This window comes from Erigeron canadensis, chromosome 1, assembly GCF_010389155.1.
Source record: "Erigeron canadensis isolate Cc75 chromosome 1, C_canadensis_v1, whole genome shotgun sequence".
Taxonomy (NCBI): domain Eukaryota; kingdom Viridiplantae; phylum Streptophyta; class Magnoliopsida; order Asterales; family Asteraceae; genus Erigeron; species Erigeron canadensis.
The window spans coordinates 52,350,891-52,377,954 of record NC_057761.1 but is presented as its reverse complement, the minus strand read 5'-3'; the positions used below and the strand labels follow the sequence as shown (position 1 = coordinate 52,377,954).

The following is a 27,064-nucleotide window of genomic DNA, read 5'->3' as shown; positions in this document are numbered from 1 at the left end:
ATGCTTATTTTGTGGAATTTATAGACCCTTTCCACTAATAAGCTTTCAGATGTAAATTAGGGACCCTTTTAGTTGATATGCTTTCCAAGATAAATATGGACCCTTCTGTTGTATGCTTTTCGATGCAACTTTGGACCCTTTTCGTTGTAAGCTTTTCTATGTAACTATGGACCCTTCCTGTTGGTATGCTTTATGATGTAACTATGGACCCTTCCTGTCGGTATGCTTTACGATGTAACTATGGGCCCATCCTGTCCCCTGTAGGTATGCTGTTTGAAAAGGTCCCAATGATGTAGCATATACTTCATGAAACTATAAAAATGTGTTTCAAATTCTGTTATATTTGGCGTTGGACCTTTTTGTCACTATGTTGTTCAATTTAGTGTATGGACCCTTTAGATCACTAATTTTTTTTATGAAGTACGGAATTCAGGTGTAAATTTGGACCCTTTCAGTCGATATGCTTTCCAAGGTAACTATGGACCCTTCTGACGTGTTCAATGTAACTATGGACCCTTCCGGTCGGTATGCTTTTTTGAAAAGGTGTCAATAAGCATATACTTAATGAAACTACTGAGATGCGTTCAAATTCTGTTATAGTTGGCGTTGAACCCTTTTGTCACTATATTGTTCAATATAGTTTATGGACCCTTAGTATGCTTTTTCATGAAATTTATGGACCCTTCCCACCAGTAAGCTTTCAGGTGTACGGACCTTTTCCGGTGTATGCTTCTCAATGTGACTATGGACCCTTTCCGTTGTATGCATATCGATGTAAATATGGACCCCTTTCAATGTGACTACGGACCCTTTCCGTTGTGAGCCATCTATTTGTGGATTTCTACACCAGAAAGTTATTTTTTTTGGTTGAGTTGGTGGTTATGAGCCAAATCCTTGCTGGTGAAACGGGGCCTGGGGAAGTTCACAAGTGGTGTTCAGGCGAGTTCACATTGTCAACATTGATCATGTTGTGGAAATATATGGTACGTCATTCATTATTTTCTCAGTTCACTATCATGTTGATATGACATAACCAAAATGTTTGCAAAATATAAACATATTGAGATTTTACTCTCTTTCAAGATCCTTCCCCTAGAACTTGGATATTAACTGTTAAAGCTAGAAGTACATGCCTTTCGTGTCTTATCATATTTTTTATGCAGAGGTTACTCGAAAATGTGTATCTTATATATTCTTGGCTAGCTAAAAGCTAACATTGAATACAAAATTTTGTTTTATTGATGTGTGAATTGATAATCCTTCTCATTTTTGTTTTGTTGGTCATGTGGTGGAGATGTTTGGGCAGACTCTTGTCACTAAACAAACGGCTTTAACAGAAAGTTGTCAACAAGGTTGACTTTTATGTTATTTATCTTAACTTTTGTTCTATTGGTTTTTTTTTTCTTAGAGGTTATCCTCACATGTGTTCTCAGTGATCTTTATGTACGTGTAGGATCTACTGGCTTGTGTTATATACATGTGATGTTACAAGATCCCTGTAAAAAGGTTCTAAATTTCATGATTTATCGTCTTTGAGTAATTTTCTAATAGCAATTAGATCTTCCTTGTCCTTTCTCTGTATCATCCAACTTTAGTGTTTGTAAAGCAATTGATTATGCCAGATATCTTAACTTTTGTTGACTGAAATTTAGTTATCAACTTTGTGTGGTGAAAAATATTCTTTCTGTGAGACTTGGGCTGTTGGCATTCATGTGACCTCTGTAGTATTAGCTTTCACATCTTCAATCAGAATGAACTAATTAAGTAAACCTATGATAGTAATGTAATTAGTTACTAGATGGTTGATTACTACTTGCCATAATGGAATGATCAGACTTATTCGTGTTTTGAAAGCATACCCTTTATGTCATGTTTTCCAATGTAACTAGGGGCCCCATCTATCCGTATGCGTTTCGACGTAACTATGGACCCTTCCTGTTGGTATGCTTAACCATGTAACTATGGACTCTTCCTGTTGGTAGGCTTCACCATGTAACTATGGAGTATGGAACCTTCTTGTCGGTATGCTTTTTAAAAGGTGCTAATGATGTAGCATAAACTTCATGAAACTACAAAGATAATGTCTTTCAGGAAAATCGAGTTGCCGCAGCTGAGACTCTTTCATATTAATTGATAAGCTTCCTAGATAATCCCTCTATGTTTTCACAGAAAATTTTGTTAGAAAGTTGGTTTGCAAAGTTCTTAATGGTTTGGCCACACAATGCAATGCATTGATTTTTTAAAGTGATCTCTTGTGAAGTACTCGATGACAGGTTACTTACAGACTTTAATGTTCCACCTGATAGTAGTCTTATATGTGCACATTATTATGGAAATCCCAAAAGCCCTAATCATATGGTCTGGCTAGATGAGCATCGAGTAATGCACCATTAAAAGGCGTCTTTCTATAGCCGAGCTGCTTTTCGTTTCTTATCCGTACATAGTTATGGGGTCCAAATTTCTGATATTGGATGTCTTCGGGCCACTGAACCTAATCCTTTAGCTTTGCTTTTGGTGAGCTGAACCTAATCCTTTAGCTTTGCTTTTGGTGAGCCATCTATTGTGGATTCCTATAAGTGAAGTTGGTCTCTTTTGGTTCAGTTGGTAGTTAATAGCCAAATTCTTGCTGGTGAACGGGGTCTAGGGAAGTTCACAAGTGGTGTTCAGGGTGGAGTTCACATGGTCAACATTGATCAGGTTGAAGATATAGCTGGTACATGTTTTATTATCTTCTTAATTTACTGCCATGTTGATATGACATAACTAAAGTTGAAATATAGACATATTGAGTTTTTACCCTCTTACAAGATCCTTCCTATAGAACTTGGATATTAATAGAAGTACGTGCCTTTTGTCTTTTATCATATTTCTTATGCAGAGGTTACTGGAAAATGTGTATCTTAAGTATCTGATATATCTTTGGCCAGCAAAAGGCTAACATTAAATACAGATTTTGTTTTATCGATTGGTGGATTGATAATTCTTTTCATTTTTATTTTGTTGGTCATGTGGGAAGATGCTTGGGCAGACTCTTGTCACTAAATAAACGGCCCTAAGGCAAAGTTTTCAGCTAGGTTGACTTGTATGTTTCTTATCTGTCTTAACTTTTGTGCTATTGAAATATTTTTTTTCGAGGTTATCTTCGAATGTATTGTCAGTGCTATTGAAATATTTTTTTTCTTGGCTGTGTTCTATGCATGTGATGTTCCAAGATTCCTGTAAAAAATCTAAATTGGTGTCGTTTATCCATAAGTAATTTCCTATAGCAATTAGACCTCCTTTGTCAATTCTCTTTATCACCGAACTTTGGTGCACTGAAAGCAATTGATTATGCTGGACTAAACTTTTGCTGACTGAAATCTAGCTATCCACCTGTGGTGAAATTTTTTCTTTCTGTGACTCTGTGAGACTTAGGAATCTATGTGACCTTTGTAGTATTAGCTTATATATCTTAAATTGGAATGTACTAATCAAGAAAAACCTATGAGTGTACTGCAAGTAGTTACTAGATGGTTGATTACTAGTTTCCATTATGAAATGATAAAAAAAATTTCGTGTTTTGAATGCTTATTGTGTTCCTATTATGTTACTAGGTGTTATTTTATTCTGCAAACCCATCGGCAGAATAATTTTTTTCATGTTTGCCAATAATGTATGGATTGAAACTGTAGATTAGCCATAAGCATATCACAACTTCTTGGTTTGTCTTATGTAGGTTAGCAATCAGTTTGGGTCTTGCATTGCATTGACACAATGAGAGTTTTTTGAAAACGTGTCACTAGTAGATGAAATCTACTTGGCAATGACTCTTGATCGTTCCACTACTGGTCCTGTAAGCTTCTTCCACGTCTTGTGAAACTTTCAATTCTTCTTACCCTATGAGCTTTAAGCAAAGGACAGATTTCTTGGTCCATTGACATCAAACAGATTTCCCAATGATTGTGTGTCATGGTTATTAATAATTGAACAAATGCCCATGTGGTCATTTTATTAGCCTTTAATATATATAAAGCTCGACTTCCTCTCTCTGTGTCTCTCCCTCGTACCAACAATTGGATTTTTAAACCTTCTCCTTTCAGATAACAAACTGGTGGCTGCTGATGCTAAGCTAAACTATTGATGGTAATCCTGCTTTCAGTCAAAAAGAGATGATCTTCGTGATCCAACACAAGAATATCCTCGTGAGGTATAGCTCCTCTTAATTTGAATATATGAAGTCTAACCAGATAGAAGCTATGAGGTAGCAAACAACTTTTCTACATTTTTCTAACTAGCAACCAGTTCATTAAAGATCACACAAACAATCTTGTTACTAGTTAATAATTATGTAAATTTACAAAAAGCTTTAGGAAGTGATGCATTAAAAAACATACTTTGGGTAACTTCCAACCCATTTAACCTCTTCAACACTTAGCCTTTGCAAATTATTTTGATTTGACCCATTTACTTGGTGACAGAACTTGGAAGCGGTGACTAATGATATTTTGTTGGTGCTCATGTTCAAACTGGTTGCAGCTGCAAATGCAGATTTAAGTTATACTGGTTTGGGTGGGGAAATTGGATGCATGGTGTATGGTGCTGGGTTGGCAATGGCCACCATGGAGGAACACCTGCCGATCTCTGGATGTGGGTTAAAATGCTTCCAACTGACATTTAAGTACATGTTTAGAAGTAAAAACAAATTGACTATAGTTTTATAACCACATCGGCACATAGTTATTGTGAAAAAGTGGAGTAGGTTGTTGAAGCTTTCATGATCTTGACATCAGATGACAAGGTGAAAGCAATATTGTTGAATATTTTTGGAGGAATTAGGAAGTGCGAAACGCTGCTAAGCATGTGAGAGCATTACTTTCTTATAATTGCCATTATCTTTTAATTCAATCTAATATTTTAGCACTCAATTGCGTATCCTTACCCGCCCGACAAGTAGTTTGTACTTTGTTATGTTCTATATCTTGTTGACCAACAATAGGAGAGTAACTACAATATGGGTAAAAAAGTAGTTGGCATGGGTAGGCAGTTAGCGTGGTTTGGGTTTATTTTCAACACCTGTTGTCCAAAAGTTATTGCATTTGGGTAAAAGGATGTTTACCTGGATAAATTTCACCTCAAGTCCCGCTTGCAAATCAATTTAATTTTTAGAGATACAAATTTCAACTTTGGAGGTCTAGTTAGAGCACCCAACACTTGTCCTCAACCCAACGGGAGCATTACTGCCGGGTCATTAAGCAGGTCTCTGATTCAGTTAATTGAAAAGCTTGTGCCAAAAGGATAAATTGTGCTACCTACAAAAGGTTTAGGAAATTAGTACCAAATTTCATTATGGTTTTATATGTTGGGTCATTAGACATTTCCCTGATTCAATGAATTCACAGATGATGCGTATTTGTATTTGTCTTAGTTATATGATGTTTTGCGATGTTTCATGTTTCGTCGAGTTTATCTGCTATGTAAGAGTTTTCTATGTACAATCAACGGCGATGTTATTGCTTGATTATATGTAATATTTTGTAAAAGCAGCCTTGTATTAGAAATCGACTTAATATTATTTAAACTGTTGATGCTATTTTAGATCAACCACACTACAGTTCTATACTCATTTTCTAGCACTTATATTCACCGTATTGCTTCTGCTTTTGCCCATTCACTAGGATCCTCAACATACAACAGTGTAGTGAAAGAAACAAATGTTACCCTACGTTCAGTCTTACTCTGAGTTCTTTGCACAAATGCATCCATGTTGTTTCTAAAATGGCATACAATTTGTAGAATAATGTAAAACGTCAAATCTAACAGAAATGATACATTAGGATTAGTCGGGGAAAAAAAATGTGTTTTGGGTCTATGTAATGCAAGTTTCAACAAATGTGCTATATGTTTTGATTACGGATGAGTGAGCCCCAGTGGAATCCTTTCAGGAGAATGCTCCATATTCCAGAGAGGTGCACCGCATTGGAGCCCATTTTGGGTCAAGTGATGAGCCGCATCACTAAATGATGCGCCACATTGATGTCAATATAGTTTTCGGTTTTCACTTGGAGGTTCCAACTTTCAAGTATGTACAAGCGTTGAGAACTGTTGTATTCTTACGTATTAGGTATTCATATGGTATTAAACAATGTTTTTGAAAAATAAAATCTGGGCGTAACATCATCATTAGGGTGACTTTACCACAAAAGGCTACAGCACTATATTCAAGAAGCCCAAATTTGTGTGAGAACATTAAGCTGATATTTGTGAAATCTCTCTGATCGAAACCTCAAGAAAAGGCAATTAGTACTCTCTGGCCTCTCATTTTGCTTCTAGAGCTGAATAACAAATTGGAATTGAACTATTTCAAAGAAATCAATACACATATATGGTGTTATCGGATTATATTCAAACAATAAAAGAAAACAAGGACATGATCAGAGATCTAGCCAGACCAATGCAAGTGGCACTGTTATTTACGATTTTCAATTCAGGAGAAGTCTCTCTATAAGCTAAATGATGCAAACCAATAATTATATTACTTATTACAAGTTATCATTGAAGCATTTTAGAAATAGAACAATATCTAGTCTTCTGAAACGACGACTTCGATCTCACCTTTATCAAGCATGCTGTAGAAGGACTTGGTTCTTTTAGTCAGGTCGTGGTGGTATGTATACTTCCATATACCGCCACAGATGAAACCTAACACACTGCCAATTGCTATTTCCTTGATAATCATTTTTGCAGTCCCTGGTGGAGCTCCAGCCATTCTTCTTTTTTGTTCCAAACAACAGCTACTATCTGTTTACATACATTTGCAAGCATCATAATCGTATTAGATATCTAGAACCACGTCAGAGTCATTATCAGCTTTAACGAAGAAAACGGAAACAGTATTACAACCGAAGAAAATTAATGATTTATGTGATGGATTTAAATAGGGCTTCCATACGTCATACGAAATTTGAAAATTGCATGAATATCAAAGGGAATTCTTCTATCAAAGATCTACTGTATTAATCAATTAGTAACAAAAGTTTTATGTTCTTTTCGAGAGAAAATTTCTTAATAACGTTACGGAATGATAAAACCTGCAACTTGGATTGAAGACGAGTTTATATTTAGATGAAAATTTTACGGAAGTAGTAATGGTTGCTAAGGAATCTTACCAAAAGATGAATCCAATGAGATCAAAAATTTATATGATTAATATGACGAATACAGAAAGGAACTGATATTGTTGCTAATGGTAGATGTGAATTACCAAGAATTCTTCAAATGAAAGCACCAATGATGGTTTAGTTAACGGGTCTTTTGCCAATATATAAGGGAGTTAGAAAAAGTCATAATAATCACACAAACCAGATATCTCAACTTTTTAATTTTTTTTCCCCAGATTTTGCAACAAAATCAAAAGCTTATATTAACTACAACAAAATCAACTTATTTAACACTTTCAAAGAGGATTTTTTTTCTCAAAAGGACATGTATGGACATCTAGTATTTGCTCCATTTCAAACTAATCGAAGGGCTTGTGGGGCCTTTTCCCAAGCTTTTAAAAAGAAGCTCAATTTACTAGTGTCTCATTCCATGAAAACTCACCACTCTGTAAAGAATGAAAGTGTTACAATTGTTATTAAACTAATAAGCAAACACATTTATTCGATTTATACGTAAAGACATAAATGGTATTTTACTCCTCATATATACATAAACTAATACTAGTATTTTTCTAATAATTAACATCGATGAATACGCTGTTCATTGAAGCGAGGAAAGATTGACCTTATAAAGTTTGTTGTCACACCTTCCTACTTCTATGAGATGGTACTTGGTAGCGTATATATCTTGCCTTAAAACAATTACATATATACAAACCGAACACAATTCACAACTTCATTGACCTTTTGCGAGGTGCAGTTATAAAAGCCAAAATCTTATGGATGCGGACAATATACATTATTTACCAGCAAGTGGTAATAAATTTACCCGTGTGTTGTTTAACAAAAAAGTATAATGAATCAAAACATTAATAAAGATGTGGATGACAATTAGTATGTGGAGTTTAAACTCATTACACTCCATTGATATGCTGTGTAATTTATTCTGTAGGCATTCAAACTTTTCTTGATGAGGGAAAGAGGGTGAAGTAGGATTAAATTGCTATTTAGGCGAGCCTTACTCAATAGACTTTATTATATTTTATTTAAGGATTTAGTTACTGGAGATGTAAGTAACTTTTACATTTTTCCTATTGTGTGAATGTAACTTTCATTTGGTTCATTGTATGTAATCAACCCGCCAAACTGAACGATTAATGTAAAAGTGTATACGTGACACACCATATGAGCTGACACGTAGAAGTTTTTGATTGGTCAACCTTAAAATTTTACATTAATAATTCAAATTTAGCCGGTTAGTTGCATACAATGAACCAAATGAAAGTTACATTCACACAATAGAAAAAATGTAAAAATTACTTACACTTCCAGATACTTAACCTTTTATTTAATTCATTTGAAATTCTATATTCAAATCCGTTGAACCTTCTATATTATAGTCGGAGGAATAATTGACTTCTATATTATGTTTGATACTTTCCTTCAAAATATTATAGTTGAGTTTGAAAAATTATATGATACGAGAGCAAGTACCCGCACGTTGCGGCGGTGATAGGTCATAGAGTGTGATAACCAAATGTCTTAACCGTACGGGCTCCGTCCTTGATTTAAAAATTCGTCAAAAGTTTATCGAATGACATCTCTAATGAAAGAGCATGAAATTTTAAGAACACTCATATAATTTTTATAATTTATCGATGTACGGTTTTTGAGATAAAAGATTTTGAATGAATTGGAAGAATAATTGAGTTATGGAGGAGAGAAAAAAAAATAATTGGCTGAGATTTGAAGAAAGAGAAAAAAGTAATATAGTTATTTTAGGTAAATATTTAATAGATATGGAATTTGCTTTATAATACGAAGTATATAGATAACTTTGGCAATATTTCATTACTCAGGAATAAAAAATTTGCAACCTGATGGTATTGGTTTAGTGGGCGAGTTGTTACCTTTCACCTGTAGAACCTTATATGGTGATCTTGTTAAGCGCTGACGTCGAGGGCTCAGTGAACGCCACATAAGCCTCACTTATCCTACGACATACAACACAAACTAACTTTGAAAATCCTATCTACACATAAACATTTGAAGTTTATATCACACATGTATACATGTCTATCGAGGCCCTGAAAGTCTAACATCCGACAAATAAGCATCACTATTACCACCATATTCGTTATTCGATTTGTACAAGCTCGAATTGAACCCGGTTTGACCACCCGCTGGCGGTGCAAGCACAGGACATGACCTTTCTAGCATTCGCACCACTTTAGCCATCAACGGTCTAAGGTTCATATCGTCCTGTATGCACCACAATGCTACATGAGTGGCCACCACGGCCCTTTCATCGTTCTCATCCACCTTCATTTTATCATCCAAAAGTGTGTTAACTTTACCTTCTTCCATCATTTTAAAAGCATATGCTGGAAAATTTGATGTCTCGGACGAGCTATAGTTTTTTCGGCCGCTAATGATCTCAATGTAACATTCCGTAGCTGTAAACGTCACTCTTTTCCGATATCGCAGACTTTCTAATCCATTCAGGAGCTAGGTACCCCCTAGTCCCTCTTAATGTGGTAAACACATGACTTTGTTCTCGTGTTAGCCAAACCGAAATCCGAAACTTTGGCTAAAAAGGTATCATCTAACAACACATTTTCCGGCTTTATATCACAATGAATGATTTTCACATCACAATCTTGGTGAAGATAAGCAAGACCTTTAGCCATCCCAATTGCTATATTGTATCTAGTATCCCAATCCAACAAAGCATCCCCAAATATCCATCGCTCTAATGACCCATTTGCCATGTATTCGTAAACTAGAAGCCGATGCTTTCCTTGTGCACAAAACCCTTTAAGTTTCACCAGATGGTGATGATGAATGCTACCAATCATGCTCACTTCAGCCCGAAACTCTTTCTTTCCTTGACTGAGCCCTTCAAGACGTTTGACCGCAAGTTGAGTCCCATCTTTTAGGACACCTTGGTAGACTGAACCGAACCCACCTTGACCTAGCTTTGTAGTGAAGTCATTTGTTGCTTCTTGAAGATCTTTGTAGCTGAACCGGACCGGCATCCCTGGTATGTTCTCCAAGAAAGTATCCTCGTCGGAAATTTCATCCAGACCATCACCCGATTTGTTCTTCTTTTTGTTATAACCGATTCTCACAATTACTAGTCCGATAACAAATGTTGCCACTATAACTACAGCAACCACCACAATCACAACTTGTGTAGACAGTTTCTTCTTTTTTCGTCCCTGAGAAGCATCTGTCCCGGTCCCAAAAAGCTTCGCAGAAACTTTAACATATGATACAATATTCGCACCATCTTTAGTGACTTCAAAGCTCCCAATTTGGTCAAACAAGTAACAGTTTCCAGACTTGTTATCAAAGAACATAGCCAAACAAGTACAATTGTTCAAGCATGATGATTTGCAGTTATCTAAGTCAGTTTTAAAATCGGGCTCAACAAACCCGACTGCTGAATAACTTAAATTGTCCCCTGCATTAACCAGACTTGTTGAATCTCGCGACTTGTTACATGAAGAAACATCAACTTGTGGTTTACAGTTACCTTGAGCCAAACCCGAAGGACATTGACAAGTATTCCCACTATAACAAACAAAATACGACGGATTGTGGTCTACTACAAGAATCATCTGGAATTTGAATACTTGGAGAAATTTGGGAATGAAGGTCATAAAATTTAACGAAACCGTCATCTTCTAAAACCAAAGCCCAAGTAGAATTACCATAAGATTCATCTGTAAACACAAATTGCCATAATAAAACTTTGTTTTCGTCATAAAACCTCCAATAATTGGCTTCAATGGTGGCAGAATTAGTATCTCCACCAATATTGTTTATAAGTTTTCTCTTATCTTTTCCCACAGACCAAAAAGGTTGTGGGTTGCTAAATTCAGCTGATAAAATCATATCTCCTGCTTTAAGCTGTAACGAAAAGGTCATATTGTTTTTGAGATTACTTACAAGTTTCATCCCTTTGATAAAATCTTGTGTGGGCATAAGTGTATCTGTAGGATGGTCAAAACTTTGCCAAACAATATCACCATTGGATTTTACTAAAACCAAGTTCCCTGAATCAAGCAACTCGATAGCAGAAACCCCGGTTTTCGTTGTGTTTGTTGACCATACTACATTCCCATTGGACTGTAAGACAGCATTTCCATCATTATCAAATGAAAACCTATCAGAATTGCCAACCGGGAAGTCACGATTAGCGGACCAAATGATCCGTGAAGTGTTTACATGAAATATGACCAAAGTGAATGAAGTTGCATCACTATTGGTAATGAAACCGAACCCAAAACTAGAAGTGTTTGATTTCAGGAACAAACCATTGTTGTCTTCGAATAGTATTGGAGAGCCCTTGAACCCAGGGCTTAGTTTGCCTATTTGGACAATACTTGATAGACATGTTTGAGACAAGAACAACAAACATGAAATGAAGATGAAAAAGATTAGCCCAGTAGTTCCCATGAAAAAAATCGCCTTAGAAACATGTATGGACATCTGGTACTTCCGTACTTGCTCCATTTCTAACTAACAGACACATTAAAGAATGCAAACCTTGTGTCTCTATCCATCAAAAATCACCACTCTGATTTAATGTCCAAAAATGAAATCGATACAATTGTTATATTTGATAAAATTTTATAGTATTGAGCTATGACCAATACAATTGCACTATGTTGTTACAATGACCCTGAACAAAATGGTAATTATATCTTTAAATTATATGAGAAAATAAAGGAGATGCTGCACTTTTCGTTAATATATCACAAATCTAAATTGTTATCGTATGCAGGTAATGTAATGTCTGAACAAAAATGGAACTCTTGGATACTATACTTACTTGCTTATATGAATGCAATCTGCGTATATTAAGTTTAAAGTCGCAATGTGGAAGTTGGAACTATGAGTCCCTTCTCCATTTTGCACCAGTATTAACAAGTTTGATATAGGCGTTCTTGAAATCTTCAAAAAACAATTCTTGATCTTCAGCATACTTTGAGATCCACCTAAGAATATCAAATAACTGTAACTGATATAGTTTGCTTGGCTTAGCAACAATCACCAACCTCTAATCATGACACAATATTGACACTATAGTCAGCTCTTAATTTATTTGTCATAGATCATATAGTTACCGTTGCATTGTCTTTGTATTATAATTTATAAGCAAATAAGTCTCGAGACTCGATCCGACACTAATTATTTTGTATGTCGACTTGAGGTTAAAACTTCCAATGTACCTTATGCATTCATCATCCTCAACAAGAGTACGGTCTGAAGGAAGACCAACCATAGATGTCATACCTGCAGAAAAGTAAATGGACACATATTAAAGTGGTTAATGTGGTCAACTTGAAATTAGTTCAAATGTTTTTGAGTTTCTTCCCAAAATAATGGAATAAACCAAAATCAGCATCACAATTTCTTTGTAGTGATTTCAATGAATATACAGGTGTTTCTGTAATAAAAAATTACCCCAGAAATACATTCGAGTTTGAATCCTACAAAAAGAGTAATGTTTGAGAAAACGGTAATATATAATGCTGCCGGGCCCAAACTCATGTAACGAACCTGAAGATAACCAAGGCTTTTCCAACAGTACTTTATAGTATGCATTATCAAAGGTAACTGGATTTCCAAAACCCTTGCTTCCAAGTGTATGAGCACCCGATAATGCTACAAGTTCTTGTGTTCTGCCAAAAAGTTTGTCAAAATCTAAAAAGATAATATTTTCGTCAAAACATGGTCAAGATATTATCATATTCACTTACGAAAAACCTTTCTTTTGAAAACTCTGTTTGAGCCCAAAGGCGTCTAATGTTTCTTCTGGAAGTTTCCCCTCGGGATCAGGCATCCTATAATCAATAACAGAAAAAAGATTATAAGAATAATTTGAAGCTTGCTGTTTAGATGGCACACAGCACAACAACCTCACCTTATTGTATAAAACTTGTGAGAAAAATAAGTCCCTTACATGGAGTCTAATCTGCCCAATTCAATGGGTATCACTGGACCTCCACAAAACGAGACAGCTTCAGCTCCAGCCACAGCAATCATATCTGACATCGATACTATAATTGAAGAGCAAAAGGGGACTCAAAAAATCGCCAAAAGGATAAGTATGAAGCTGCTAAAATGTAAGCCCATTTTAAAGATGATGATAACCTGGCTGTTTCTCCTCCACTATCTTTTTGGCTTCTGCGACAATCTAAACAAGATCGAATAGTTTCACGGGAGCATTAGTATCAAAAAAATATATACACCACAGTTCATGTGCCTAAGTAGTAAAAACACAAGTGGAAGAAATAACGGAAGTACCTTGAAAGATTTTTTAAGACCTTTATTTTCAGGTCTATCAAGTTCATAAGATATAGAGCCATTCATACCACCTAAAACAACAGTAGAAAGCATTACTATAAACAAAGCCATGACTTAAAAAAAAAATTAAAAAATTACAAATTCCATAACAATGATAAAAACCGTTACCGGAATTGTCATCCATATCGTACGTTCCTGCATCATGAAAAACCAAGCGAAGAACACCAGCAGCCTTGCCCTTAGTCAATACTTTTCTTATCTCTTCCTGTAATAAGGTTACATCACTGAAAGCAAACATGAATCTTGTCAAATACAGGGTGTTACTTTTGAAAGTGGCAACATGGTTCTAGCGATAAACTTACTCCGCGGCATTAGCATTAGAGTTAGCACCAGAATGTTGTAGTATTGATTTAGGTAGAGGCAAAAGAAATGTGAACATAGAAACCAACATTCTCCTGCCATATGAAGTGCTTACATCATCCTCCTCCTCATCTGCATTATTTCCATCCATACATAACTTATATTATTTTAGGGCTTATCTAATTGCCAAGAAAGGTAAAGTAAATACGATATTAATTAGATAATCTGACTCTCAAAACACAGCCAAAATTGGATTATTTATTTGAGGTTCAATGGTAATTTACTCGTAATAAAGAAGATAACAATTTTACTTGAATCACTAACGGCGGTGGATGAGGATAGCGCGGAACAAACGGCGGACTTAACGGTGCTACAGGCACAGCTAAACTCAACTTTCCGGCGAAATTTGGCGGGAGATTGACAGCCAATATGATGCCGGAGAGACAGGTCGACGGCAGTAGTAATAGTGATCGACATCTTTAACGGACGGTTGATACTTTACAATACCCGTTTACGGTTGTTTGCATATTATCCGTAACTTTTGGTCCATGTGGTTATGATTTGATTCAGTTATAGTCCTCCAAGTCTTTTAATTTTTCTATTTTTGATTCTATATAAGTAATGCTTTACAATTCAGTCCACTTCCTTTCGAATTTTATCTTAATCTTAATTTTATCCTAATTTTAATTTTAATTTTAATCTTATCTTAATTTTTATATATCTATAGATATACTATATTATAAAGCAGATTCCTTCCAGATTTTCAACATTAAGTTGAAATTTTCAATATTGATTTTAAGTACATGCCTAAATACCCCTCTTATCTATTCTATATTTATCTAAAATAACCATAATACCCTTTCTCTCTCCTCAAATCTCAACCAATCATCTTTTTCCTCTCTCCTCCATAATTCATCCAATTCATTCAAAATCTTTTATCTCAAAAATCATACGTCGATAAATTATAAAAATTGTATGGGTGTTCTTAAAATTTCATGCTCTTTCATTAGAGATGTCATTCGATATACTTTCGATGAATTTTTAAATCCGAGGGCGGAGGGCGGAGGCCGTAGGCATTTGACTATCACACTCTCTGACCTAGCTATCATCCCCACCATCTCACCGCCGCAACGCGCGGGTACTTACTCTCGTATTATAAAGCAGATTCCTTTCAGATTTTCAACATTGAGTTGAAATTTTCAATATTGATTTTAAGTACATGCCCAAATACCCCTCTCATATATTCTATATTTATCTAAAATAACCATAATACCCTTTCCCTCTCCTCAAATCTCAACCAATCATTTTTTTCTCTCTCCTCCATAAATCATTTATTCCTCCAATTTATTCAAAATCTTTTATCTCAAAATCATACGTCGATAAATTATAAAAATTGTATGGGTGTTCTTAAAATTTCATGCTTTTCATTAGAGATGTCATTCGATATAATTTCGACGAATTTTTAAATCCGAGGGCGGAGGCCGTAGGCATTTGACTATCACACTCTCTGACCTAGCTATCACCTCCACCATCTCACCGCCGCAATGTGCGGGTACGAACTCTCGTACTATATTATAAAGCAAATTTACTTTTTAATTTTTCAACATTCAACAATGTACACCATATAAATATATAACCTATACTATACTCGCCGTCACCACCGTCACTACCGTCGTTGTCATTACACCGCCATATTACACGGACATATAGTTTGAATATCTCTATTACATCATCATTCAGAATTTATATTTGAATATCCCAATTTCTTTTTAAAAATATTTTTACATTTAACGTATAAATATTTTTTTTCACATACTAATGCTTAAATTAATAAAGTTGAAGAACCCGTGATAGTTTTGTTTTACCGTGCATTACGCGGACATATAAGTGTGTTTTTGTTTCATATACTAATTTTTGTTGCAAACAAATGATTCGCATTTTTCAATAAAAAAAACTTATAAAATAATAAAAGTACATAAGTGAAGAAAGGTTCCTTGTTGCATTATATACGCATGATGGGATCGACGATAATGTCATCATTGAATATGATTCACTTTTATGACAAAATTTATTTTTAAGTATACATAAAGACAAAGATGGTTGAGAATTTTACACTCATATAAACAAACTAGGTAAGTACCGTGTGATGCACAACTCAATAGTATTTGTAACTAACATTGATAAATACGATGTTCATTGAAGTGAGGAAAGATTGGTTATAACCAAACTTAGAAAATGGTCTTGACCTTATAAAGTTTGTTGTCACACCTTCCTACAGAAACCTATGAGATGGTACTTGGTACTTTGGTAGTATGGTGTGACAATTCACAACTAGGGGTGTAAACGAGCCGAGCCCAGCCCGAGCTCGATAGTGCTCGAGATCGTTTAAGGAGTTCGGGTTCGAGCTCGAGCTCGTTCGAGCCTTAGTATATAAACTCGAGCTCGGCTCGTGATCTGTTAGAGCTCGAGCTCGAGCTCGTTTGTCAAAAAAACTAAATAAGTTTGAGTTTGGCTCGAGATCTAGCTCGGTAAGTGATCAAAACTAAGCTGGATAGTGCTCGACTCGATTAGTATATGAAAGCTCGTTTAGGCTCGCGAGCTTAATCGAGTTATGGATTCAAAGCTCGAGCCGTTTATAAATGAGCCAACAGTTAAGCTCGAATTCGGCTCGAGCTCGTTTAAGCTCGGCTCAAAACGAGCTTTTTACGAATCGAGTTCGAGTATTTTGCGAGCATGCTTGACTCGTTTACACCCTATATAAACTCGAGCTCGGCTCGTGATCTGTTAAGAAAGCTCGAGCTTGGCTCGTTTGTCAAAAAAACTAAATAAGTTCGAGTTTGGCTTGAGATCTAGCTCGGTAAGTGATCAAAACTAAGCTCGATAGTGCTCGACTTGATTAGTATATGAAAGCTCGTTTAGGCTCGCGAGCTTAATCGAGTTATGGATTCAAAGCTCGAGCTCGAGCCCGTTTAATAAATGAGCCAACAGTTAAGCTCGAATTCGGCTCGAGCTCTTCGGCTCAAAACGAGTTTTTTACGAATCGAGTTCGAGTATTTCGCGAGCAGGCTTGACTCGTTTACACCCCTATTCACAACTTCATTGACCTTTTTTCGAGGTGCCGAAATAAAAGCCAAAATCTTATGCATGCGGACCGTATACAATATTTACCAGCAAGTGGTAAAAAATTTACTTGTGTGATGTTGAACAAAAAACTTTTAAACATGGGATAGAAGTGCATATAGTGGAAACATTGTATAATTGTTAAAAATTAAAACTTGGAACATACATTAAAAGCAAAAGAAATTCTTCCATTATGAACTTTTTACAATCATAAATCTCATATTATCATGGAAAGTTACCAACAAAAAAATTTGTACAAACCAAAAACCAACAAAAAATCAACCATTGTCGTAAGATAAATCAGTTTACTTATCCAAATAATAACCAATTTTTGAAATTCACCGATTATATGAAACATAGCATATGAGGTAGAATTGTAGAAATTCATACCGTTTGAATACTCGGATTCCGTATTTTTTGCTTTGTCTGTCCCCCAATAGAACATCTTCGGGCTTATTACATAAAAGTATAATGAATCAAAACATTAGTAAAAATATGCTTCTGGTTTCCTTAAAGTATGCATGCGATTGAGAATAGTGAGTTGTGTAAGATGAAGCTACTTGGTTCCCTTTTAGCATACTTTGAGTTTGATGCAGTGTCTGAGATTTGGTTTGATTGTTTGAATATTGAGCTTGTATAGGAAGTGATTAAATAGAAGTATATTTGGGTTGGTATAGATTTTTACTTACTAGAATTGGATGTATTAGGCTGAATGTTCCTTTTTCCTTTAGTTTGTATTATTGTACATATTTCTCAATATCAATACAATTCACACATTTTAATTAAAAAAAATGAGGATAACAATTAGTATTGGGAGTTTAAACTAATTAGTAATTATACTCCATTGATATGCTGTGCAATTTATTCTGTAGCCATCTTAATCTTAATATATATATACTATAAGATAACTGAACTAATGACTTATTAACCAATCAAATCGCTTAATTTCATCAAATTGACTTTCGCTTATGTCATCATTTAGATTAACAATAAATTAAAAATCATAATAATCATTATTTAAATATATTATTATATTAATATTTATACTAATTTGTAGAAAAAATCTCATTAATTTAAATTTTTTAATTCTCAATCAATAATTTACACTTTTTAACCTTGAATACTTAATATATATTTATTTTTAGCCATAACCTGAGAGAACTATTTAAAATCTACAATCATATAATTAATTTAAAAGATCTCAACATATGAAGTATTGTCTACAAAAAATTATTTTAAAACTAATGACTTATTAACAAATATTAAATTAGATTTTTATAAATTATAAATATTAATACTTAGTTTAATATTTAATATAAACACAATTTGAACTCTAAATACATATCACAAACATAATAACATATGACGATATACAACATTTTTATCCTAAACACAATAAGAATCACAAAATATGGACCGATCACATAACAAAACACGATTTACAACAGAAGGTTACTTGAATACTAAATCTAAATCAATATGAACTCCATTCAAGATTCTATAACTATCTCTTGATATAAAAGGTACATAATTTTCTCCTTTTTATATATTATTTTTTTGTATTAATGTTTGAAGTTACAATTGTCACTCAAATTAAAAATCCTAATTGTTATCTAATCAGGTGATTGAAAAAAATCCTATGCGTGCTATAGGTTCGCATCATGTTCAAGTACATATACTTGAATGTCAAGTATAAGATCACACAAGTATGTTTATATTTTAATTCTTAATTATCTTTCATAATAATATCACATTATGAGTAAAACTGGTTTCAAAAAAGTTCTATTATACAAAAATTATTATAACATGTGTCTTGTGTAATGACTACGTCAAACAATTTCATCAATATATCTCAACAGTGACGAACCTATGATTATTGTATTACAACTTGTAAAGTATAACACTTAAAACTGTATATTTTTAAAATTTATAAGCTTTTATGACTTAAATATATGAAAATCTAATATTGATAGTATCGTAAACTCGTAAACAATATTGGACATGGGTTTAAAATTTAGTTCAAACTATTCTTGATAAGGGAGAGAGAGGACAAATAGGATTAAATTGGTAAGATTGTCTAAATCACAACTAATAATTTTTTAAAATTTTCTAAAATTCACACTCCAATTCATAGCTTATACAAAATTTCAGATTCTATACTCAAATCCTTCGAAGTTCGAACCTTCTATAAATGTTTGATACTTTCCTTCAAAATATTATAGTTGAAAGAGAAAAATTATTATGATATAAGTTGGCCATATTTCATTACTCGGGAATGAAAAATTTGCAACCTGATGGTATAAGTTAAGTGGGCGAGTTGTTACCATTCACCTGTAGAACCCTGGTTCGAATCCTATTAACGCCACATAAGCCTTATTTATCCTCACGACATACAACACAAACTTTGAAAATCCTATCTACACATAAACATTTGAAGTTTATATCACACATGTATACATGTCTATCGAGGCCCTGAAAATCTAACATCCGACAAATAAGCGTCACTATTAGCGTATTCGTTATTCGATTTGTAAAAGCACGCTTGACCACCCGCTGGCGGTGCAAGCACCGGACATGACCTTTCCTAGCATTCGCACCACTTTAGCCATTGACGGTCTAAGGCTCATATCGTCCTGTATGCACCACAATGCTACATGGGTGGCCACCACGGCCCTTTCATCGTTCTCATCCACCTTCATTTTATCATCCAAAAGTATGTTAACTTTACCTTTCTTCCATCATTTTAAAAGCGTATGATGGAAAATTTGATGGCTCAGACGAGCTATAGTTATTTCGGCCACTAATGATCTCAAGTAATACCATTCCATAGCTGTAAACATCACTCTTTTCTGATATCGCAGACTTTCTAATCCATTCAGGAGCCAGGTACCCTCTGGTCCCTCTTAATGTGGTAAACACATGACTTTGTTCTCGTGTCATAAGCTTAGCCAAACCAAAATCTGAAACTTTGGCTAAAAAGTTATCATCTAACAACACATTTTCCGGCTTTATATCACAATGAATGATTTTCACATCACAATCTTGGTGAAGATAAGCGAGACCTTTAGCCATCCCAATTGCTATGTTGTATCTAGTATCCCAATCCAACGAAATATCCCTAAATATCCATTGGTCTAATGACCCATTTGCCATGTACTCGTAAACTAGAAGTCGATGCTTTCCTTGTGCACAAAACCCTTTAAGTTTCACCAGATGGTGATGATGAATGCTACCAATCATGCTCACTTCCGCCCGAAACTCTTTCTTTCCTTGACCGAGCCCTTCAAGACGTTTGACTGCAAGTTGAGTCCCATCTTTTAGGACACCTTGGTAGACCGAACCGAACCGAACCCACCTTGACCTAGCTTTGTAGTGAAGTCATTTGTGGCTTCTTGAAGATCTTTGTAGCTGAACCGGACCGGCATCCCTGATATGTTCTCCAAGAAAGTATCCTCTTCAGATATTTCATTCAGATCATCACCCGATTCCTTCTTCTTTTTGTTATAGCCGATTCCCACGATTACTAGTCCAATAATAACAATTGTTGCCACTATGACTACAACAACCACCACAATCACAACTTGTGTAGATACTTTATTCTTTTTTCTTCCCTGAGAAGCATCTGTCCCGGTCCCAACAACTTTCGCAGAAACTTTAACATATGATACAATATCCGCACCATCTTTATTGACTTCAAAGCCCCCAATTTGGTCAAACAAGTAACAGTTTCCAGACTTGTTATCAAAGAACATAGCCAAACAAGTACAATTGTTCAAGCATGATGATTTGCAGTTATCTAAGTCAGTTTTAGAATCAGGCTCAACAAACCTGAGTGCTGAATAGCTTAAATTGTCCCCTGCATTTACCAGAGTTGTTGAATCCCGCGACTTGTTACATGAAGAAACAACTTGTGGTTTACAGCTAACTTGAGCCAAACCCGAAGGACATTGACAAATATTCCCATTATAACAAAGAAAATACGACGGACAAGCTTGTGGTCTACTGCAAATATCATGTGGGATTTGAACACTTGCAGTAATTTGGGACTGAAGATCATAAAATTTAACAAAACCGTCATCTTCTAAAACCAAAACCCAAGTAGAATTACCATCAGATTCATCTGTAAATACGAATTGCCATAAGAAAACTTTGTTTTCGTCATAAAACCTCCAAGAATTGGCTTTAATAGTGGCAGAATTAGTATCTCCACCAATATTGTTTATAAATTTTCTCTTATCATTTCCCATAGACCAAAAAGGTTGTGGGTTGTTAAATTCAGCTGACAAAATCATATCTCCTGTTTTGATTTGTAACGAAAAGGTCATATTGTTTTTAGGATTACTTACAAGTTTCATCCCTTTGATAAAATCTTGTGTGGGCATAAGAGTATTTGTAGGATAGTCAAAACTTTGCCAAACAATATCACCATTGGTCCTTACTAAAACCAAGTTCCCTGAATCAAGCAACTCGATAGCAGAAACCCCGGTTTTCGTTGTGTTTGTTGACCAAACTACATTCCCATTGGACTGTAAGGCAGCATTTCCATCATTATCAAATGAAAAACTAGAAGAATTTCCAACCGGGAAGTCACGATTCACGGACCAAATGATCCGTGCAGTGGCTATATGAACAATGACCAGAGTGAATGAAGTAAAATCACTATTGGTATTGAAACCGAACCCGAAACTAGAAGTGTTTGATTTCAGAAACAAACCATTGTAATCTAAATATAGCATTAGAGAGCCGTTGAATCCAGGGCTTAGTTTGCCTATTTGGACAATACTTGATAGACATGTTTGAGACAAGAACAAGAAACATGAAATGAAGATGAAAAAGATTAGCCCACTAGCTCTCATGAGTATATATATATACACACGCAAATATAATGAGAGTTGAGCAAGAAACTTAGAATAAAGAATGAGATATGAAACATTTATATAATAATACTTGTCATTCCATCAAGTTGAGGAAACACTAGTAAAGAATGGTGGTCCGGAAATTATGTGGACTAGGGAATAGAATTATTGATGATAGAAAATTCTTTGTTTGTATGTGGACTAGGAATTGGTCAATTTGGAGGTTTTAAAAAAATATGTCAAAATGATAATTTAGATGGAGAATTTTGTAGTTAGTGAAGTGAAAAAAAATGGAGTATTGGGTTATGTATTCTCTTCAATATGAAGTTCTTACATCATCCTCCTCATCTGCATATTTCCATCCATACATAACTTATTTAAATTCCAAAAATACAAAAACCCCAAGACCTTCTATAGTTATTTTAGGGCTTATCTAATTGCTACTCCCTCCGTCCCAAACATAATTGTTCACGGGCCAAGAAAGGTAAAGTAAATACAATATTAATTACATAATCTCACTCCCAGAAGATACATACACATTTTGCTATATATTTTAATGGTATTTAAGTAATTAAGTGGTAGTTATAATATATAAGTACAGTATAAGATAACAAAATTTACTTGACTCACTAACGGCGTTGGATGAGAATAACGAGGAACAAACGGCGAATATAACGGCTCTGTAGGTACATCCATATTCAACTTTCCGGCGAAGTTTGGCGGGAAATTGAGAGTCCAAATGATGCCGGAAGGACAGGTCGACGGCAGTGATCGACATCTTTAACGGGCGGACAAATACCCGTTTGCAGTTAATATTATCCGTAAATTTTGGTCCATGTGGTTATGATTTAATTCAGTTCTGGTCCTCCAAGTCTTTTAAACTTTTTTTTTTGGTTCTATATAAGTTACTAATGTTTTACAATCGAGTCCCCTTCCTTCCTAGTTCCTATTGTAAAAGAAAAAGGGCCAAATGATTTTTCTCGTTATCTTAATCGGGCTCTCTTGACATGACGGCCCAATTCTGTTACGATTACAAACCGGTTTGTTTTTTGTTTTTCTTTTCGGCATGATTTTTGGATTATTAAGCCAATAAAATATAGCAAGCAACATATGTCAAGAAATTAAAAAATAACATAAAATAATAAAATAATAAAAAAAAATAAAAATAGATGAATAATAAACCAATAATAAAAAAAGAAAGATTGCTTGTTGCATATATTGTGATACTAGCGTTATGTGATGATATCGACGAATATGTCTTCATTGAATACGATTCAGTTATACGACATAAATCTAGTTGGAAGTAACCTTTAAACAAATAAGCAAGCAAATTTATTCGATTTATACATAAAGACAAATGGTTGAGAATTTTAACATCTCATATATGCAGCACAAACTTTGAAAATCCTACCCTATACTACATACATTCATAAAACAACATTTGAAATTTATATGACACATATATACATGTCTTAATGTCTATCTAGGCCCTGATAGTCTAACATCCGACAAATACGCGTCACTATTACCATCTGAAGGCCCTGATGAAGTACCATATTCACTAAACGATTTGTACAAGCTTGAATAGAACCCGGCTTGACCACCCGCTGGCGGTGCAAGAACCGGACACGACCCTTTCTAGCAGTCGCACCACTTTAGTCATTGACGGTCTAAGGTTCATATCGTCCTGTATGCACCACAACGCTACATGAGTGGCCACCACAACCCTGTCATCGTCCTCATCCACCTTCATTTTATCATCCAAAAGTATGTGAATTTTACCTTCTTCCATCATTTTGAAAGCATATGCTGGAAAATGTGATGTTTCAGAAGAGCTATAGTTTTTTCGGCCACTAATGATCTCAAGTAATACCATTCCGTAGCTGTAAACATCACTCTTTTCTGATATCGCGTAGTTTGTGATCCATTCGGGAGCCAAGTACCCTCTAGTCCCTCTTAATGTGGTAAACACATGACTTTGTTCTCGTGTCATAAGCTTAGCCAAACCGAAATCTGAAACTTTGGCTAAAAAGTTTTCGTCTAACAACACATTTTCTGGCTTGATATCACAGTGAACGATTTTCACATCACAATCTTCGTGAAGATAAGCGAGACCTTTAGCCATTCCAATTGCTATATTGTATCTAGTATCCCAATCCAATGAAACATCCCCAAATATCCATCGGTCTAATGACCGGTTTGCCATGTATTCGTAAACTAGAAGCCGATGCTTTCCTTGTGCACAAAACCCTTTGAGTTTCACCAGATGGTGATGATGAATGCTACCAATCATGCTCACTTCCGCCCGAAACTCTTTCTTTCCTTGACCGAGCCCTTCAAGACGTTTGACCGCAAGTTGAGTCCCATCTTTTAGGACACCTTGGTAGACCGAACCGAACCCACCTTGACCTAGCTTTGTAGTGAAGTCATTAGTCGCTTCTTGAAGATCTTTGTAGCTGAACCGGACCGGCATCCCTGATATGTTCTCCAAGAAAGTATCCTCTTCTGAAACTTCATCCAGACCATCACCCGATTCGTCGTCCTTTTTGTTATAACTGATTCCCATGATTACTAGTCCCATAATAACAACTGTTGCCACTAAGACTACAACAACCACCACAATCACAACTTGTGTAGACGGTTTCTTTCTTTTTCGTCCCTGAGAAGCATTCGCCACAGAAACTTTAACATATGATCCAATATCCGCACCATCTTTAGTGACTTCAAAGCTCCCAATTTGGTCAAAAAAGTAACAGTTTCCAGACTTGTTATCAAAGAACATAGCCAAACAGCTACAATTACTCAAACATGATGATTTGCAGCTATCTAAGTCAGTTTTAGAAACGGGCTCAACAAACCCGAGTGCTGAATAACTTAAATTGTCCCCTGCATTAACCAGACTTGTTGAATCTCGCGACTTGTTACATGAAGAAACATCAACTTGTGGTTTACAGTTAGCTTGTGCCAAACCTGAAGGACATTGACAAGTATTCCCACTATGACAAACAAAATACGATGGACACGCTTGTGGTCTACTGCAAGAATCATCTGGAATTTGAACACTTGCAGTGATTTGAGACTGAAGATCATAAAATTTAACGAAACCATCATCTTCTAAAACCAAAACCCAAGTAGAATTATCATCAGATTCATCTTGAAACACAAATTGCGACAGTAAAACTTTGTTTTCGTCGTAAAGCCTCAAAGAATTGGCTTCAATGGAGGCAGAATTATTATCTCCACCATTTTTGTTTATAATTCTTCTCTTATCTTTTCCCATAGACCAAAAAGGTTGTGGGTTGTTGAATTCAGCTGACAAAATCATATCTCCTGTTTTGATTTGTAACGAAAAGGTTATATTATTTTTGAGATTACTTACAAGTTTCATTCCTTTCAAAAAATCTTGATTGGGCATGAGAGTGTTTGTAGGATGGTCAAAACTTTGCCAAACAATATCACCATTGGTTTTTACTAAAACCAAGTTCCCTGAATCAAGCAATTCTATAGCAGAAACCCCGGTTTTCGTTGTGTTTGTTGACCAAACTACATTCCCATTGGATTGTAAGACAGCATTTCCATCATTATCAAATGAAAAACTATCAGAATTGCCAACTGGGAAGTCACGATTCGCGGACCAAATGATCCGTGAAGTGGCTATATGAAGAATGACCAAAGTGAATGAAGTTACATCACTATTGGTATTGAAACCGAACCCGAAACTAGAAGTGTTTGATTTTAGGAACAAACCATTGTTGTCTATGAATAGCATTGGAGAGCCCTTGAATCCAGGGCTTAGTTTGCCTATTTGGACAATACTTGATAGACATATTTGAAACAAGAATAAGAAACATGAAATGAAGATGAAAAAGATTAGCCCACTACTTCCCATGATTATTTATATATATACACAAATATAATGAGAGTTGAGCAAGAAAATTAGAATAAAAAAATGAGATATGATACATTTATATAATAATACTTGCCATTTGCATGAAGCTGAGGAAACACTTGTAAAGATTGGTGGTCCAGAAATTATGTACTGAGAGACCTACAAAATACGGCAGTTTTAGTTCATGAAAGAAGAAAAGAGAATGATTATAGAAATTTTTTTGTTTCTATGTGGACTAGGAAGAGGTCAATTTGGAGGTTTTGAATATTATGTCAAAATGGTATTTTAAGAGGAAGGATATTGTAGTTGGTGAAGTAAAAGAAAAAATAGAGTATATGAGGTGGGTTTCAACCTATTTAAAGCTGTTGGGACAGTTGATGACTAAATTTAGTCATCAGATTCCTAAAACTACAGAAGCATTAAAAAGGAAAAAATACTGTATAATATTTCTACTAAAAGTGGCCGGGTCTCTAGAATCAACTCACTCCAATTAGCCTTTCCATATCGTGATGTAGAATTACGAACAGATTAAACTCTTAATGACTCCTCATTTGCAATAGAAAAATGATGTCAATAGATCAAAAGACTACTGCAAAAGGGAAAACAAACATCTGATGTGTCAAAAATGTGATTTTAACCAATTTTTTTTAGAAGCCCAAACAGGTATAAAAAACCCTGAACATCTGAACAAAAGACAAACGAGTTCACCTTTAGTACTGTCGATAACTGAAATCGTTCATTTCTATAAACCCTTATAAAAGGTATTGAAATTAAGATTAAGCATTTTTTTCATTACCATAATACCCTTCACATTTACTTTATATTTTACTCATTCTATTCCTAACTACCGAAATTACCCTTATAAATAAATTAAATCCACAAAAATAAACTGATCTTTGATTCTAATTTTTTTAACGTTGATCTTTCTATATGGTTTTAAACCAATCGACAGAATCTCATAATCTATATTTTTGACACGTTATGTAACCAATATGTTCATCCACAAAATTAGGTATAAAATTACGCCACAACGCGCGGATACTATGCTCGTATGATTAAAAAAGCATTAACCAAATTGATAAAAAAAAGTCAACGGGTCAAAATAATACTCTTGAAAAATGGTCAACATCTGTACAAATTTGTCAAGATCAACGAGACCATCGATAGATCTCTTAAATATTATATAAACTACCATCATCATTTTTCACAATTCTTATCAAACTATAACAACTTACATGTAGAGAATTTTATGATTATCTTTCAAATATTTCTCGATCTATCTTTTTTACTTATAAATTTCAAATCATATTAACTATAGAAGTTCAATAATAAGTACTTCTCAAATAGCCGATTACTTTAACCTCGGACCCCGACAAAAGCTAATC

The 27,064-nt window shown here is 34.9% G+C and overlaps 1 protein-coding gene and 3 pseudogenes across 2 annotated transcripts; all 4 read right to left on the bottom strand.

Moving 5' to 3' along the window:
* Positions 1 to 8,962: 8,962 nt before the first annotated feature.
* On the bottom strand, positions 8,963 to 11,783 carry LOC122602680 (annotated as a pseudogene).
* A 77-nt stretch (positions 11,784 to 11,860) lies between these two features.
* On the bottom strand, positions 11,861 to 14,341 carry LOC122602698 (putative L-ascorbate peroxidase 6). 2 transcript variants are annotated; one of them, XM_043775288.1, is made up of 10 exons: positions 14,126 to 14,341; positions 13,817 to 13,946; positions 13,623 to 13,738; positions 13,455 to 13,525; positions 13,302 to 13,344; positions 13,111 to 13,207; positions 12,908 to 12,991; positions 12,708 to 12,829; positions 12,377 to 12,440; positions 11,861 to 12,142 (listed from the first exon to the last, which is right to left on the bottom strand). In XM_043775288.1, the coding sequence occupies exons 1-10, from the start codon at positions 14,289 to 14,291 to the stop codon at positions 12,037 to 12,039; spliced, it is 999 nt and encodes a 332-aa protein (XP_043631223.1). In that variant the 5' UTR covers positions 14,292 to 14,341; the 3' UTR covers positions 11,861 to 12,036. The 2 variants fall into 2 exon arrangements, with proteins under 2 accessions (XP_043631223.1, XP_043631231.1); XM_043775296.1 differs by having other exon boundaries at positions 14,139 to 14,161.
* A 4,925-nt stretch (positions 14,342 to 19,266) lies between these two features.
* Positions 19,267 to 21,698, bottom strand: LOC122602689 (annotated as a pseudogene).
* A 1,401-nt stretch (positions 21,699 to 23,099) lies between these two features.
* LOC122584924 lies at positions 23,100 to 25,629 on the bottom strand (annotated as a pseudogene).
* Between the last annotated feature and the right edge of the window lie 1,435 nt (positions 25,630 to 27,064).

Excerpts from the sequence above, each read along its gene's own strand:
- LOC122602698 (XM_043775288.1), bottom strand. The coding sequence starts at position 14,291 with ATGTCGATCACTATTACTACTGCCGTCGACCTGTCTCTCCGGCATCAT. Across the intron at positions 13,208-13,301 it reads AGTGGAGGAGAAACAGCCAG|TATCGATGTCAGATATGATT; the intron begins GTTATCATCATC and ends CTTCAATTATAG. Across the intron at positions 12,830-12,907 it reads TTTCAAAAGAAAGGTTTTTC|AACACAAGAACTTGTAGCAT; the intron begins GTAAGTGAATAT and ends ACTTTTTGGCAG.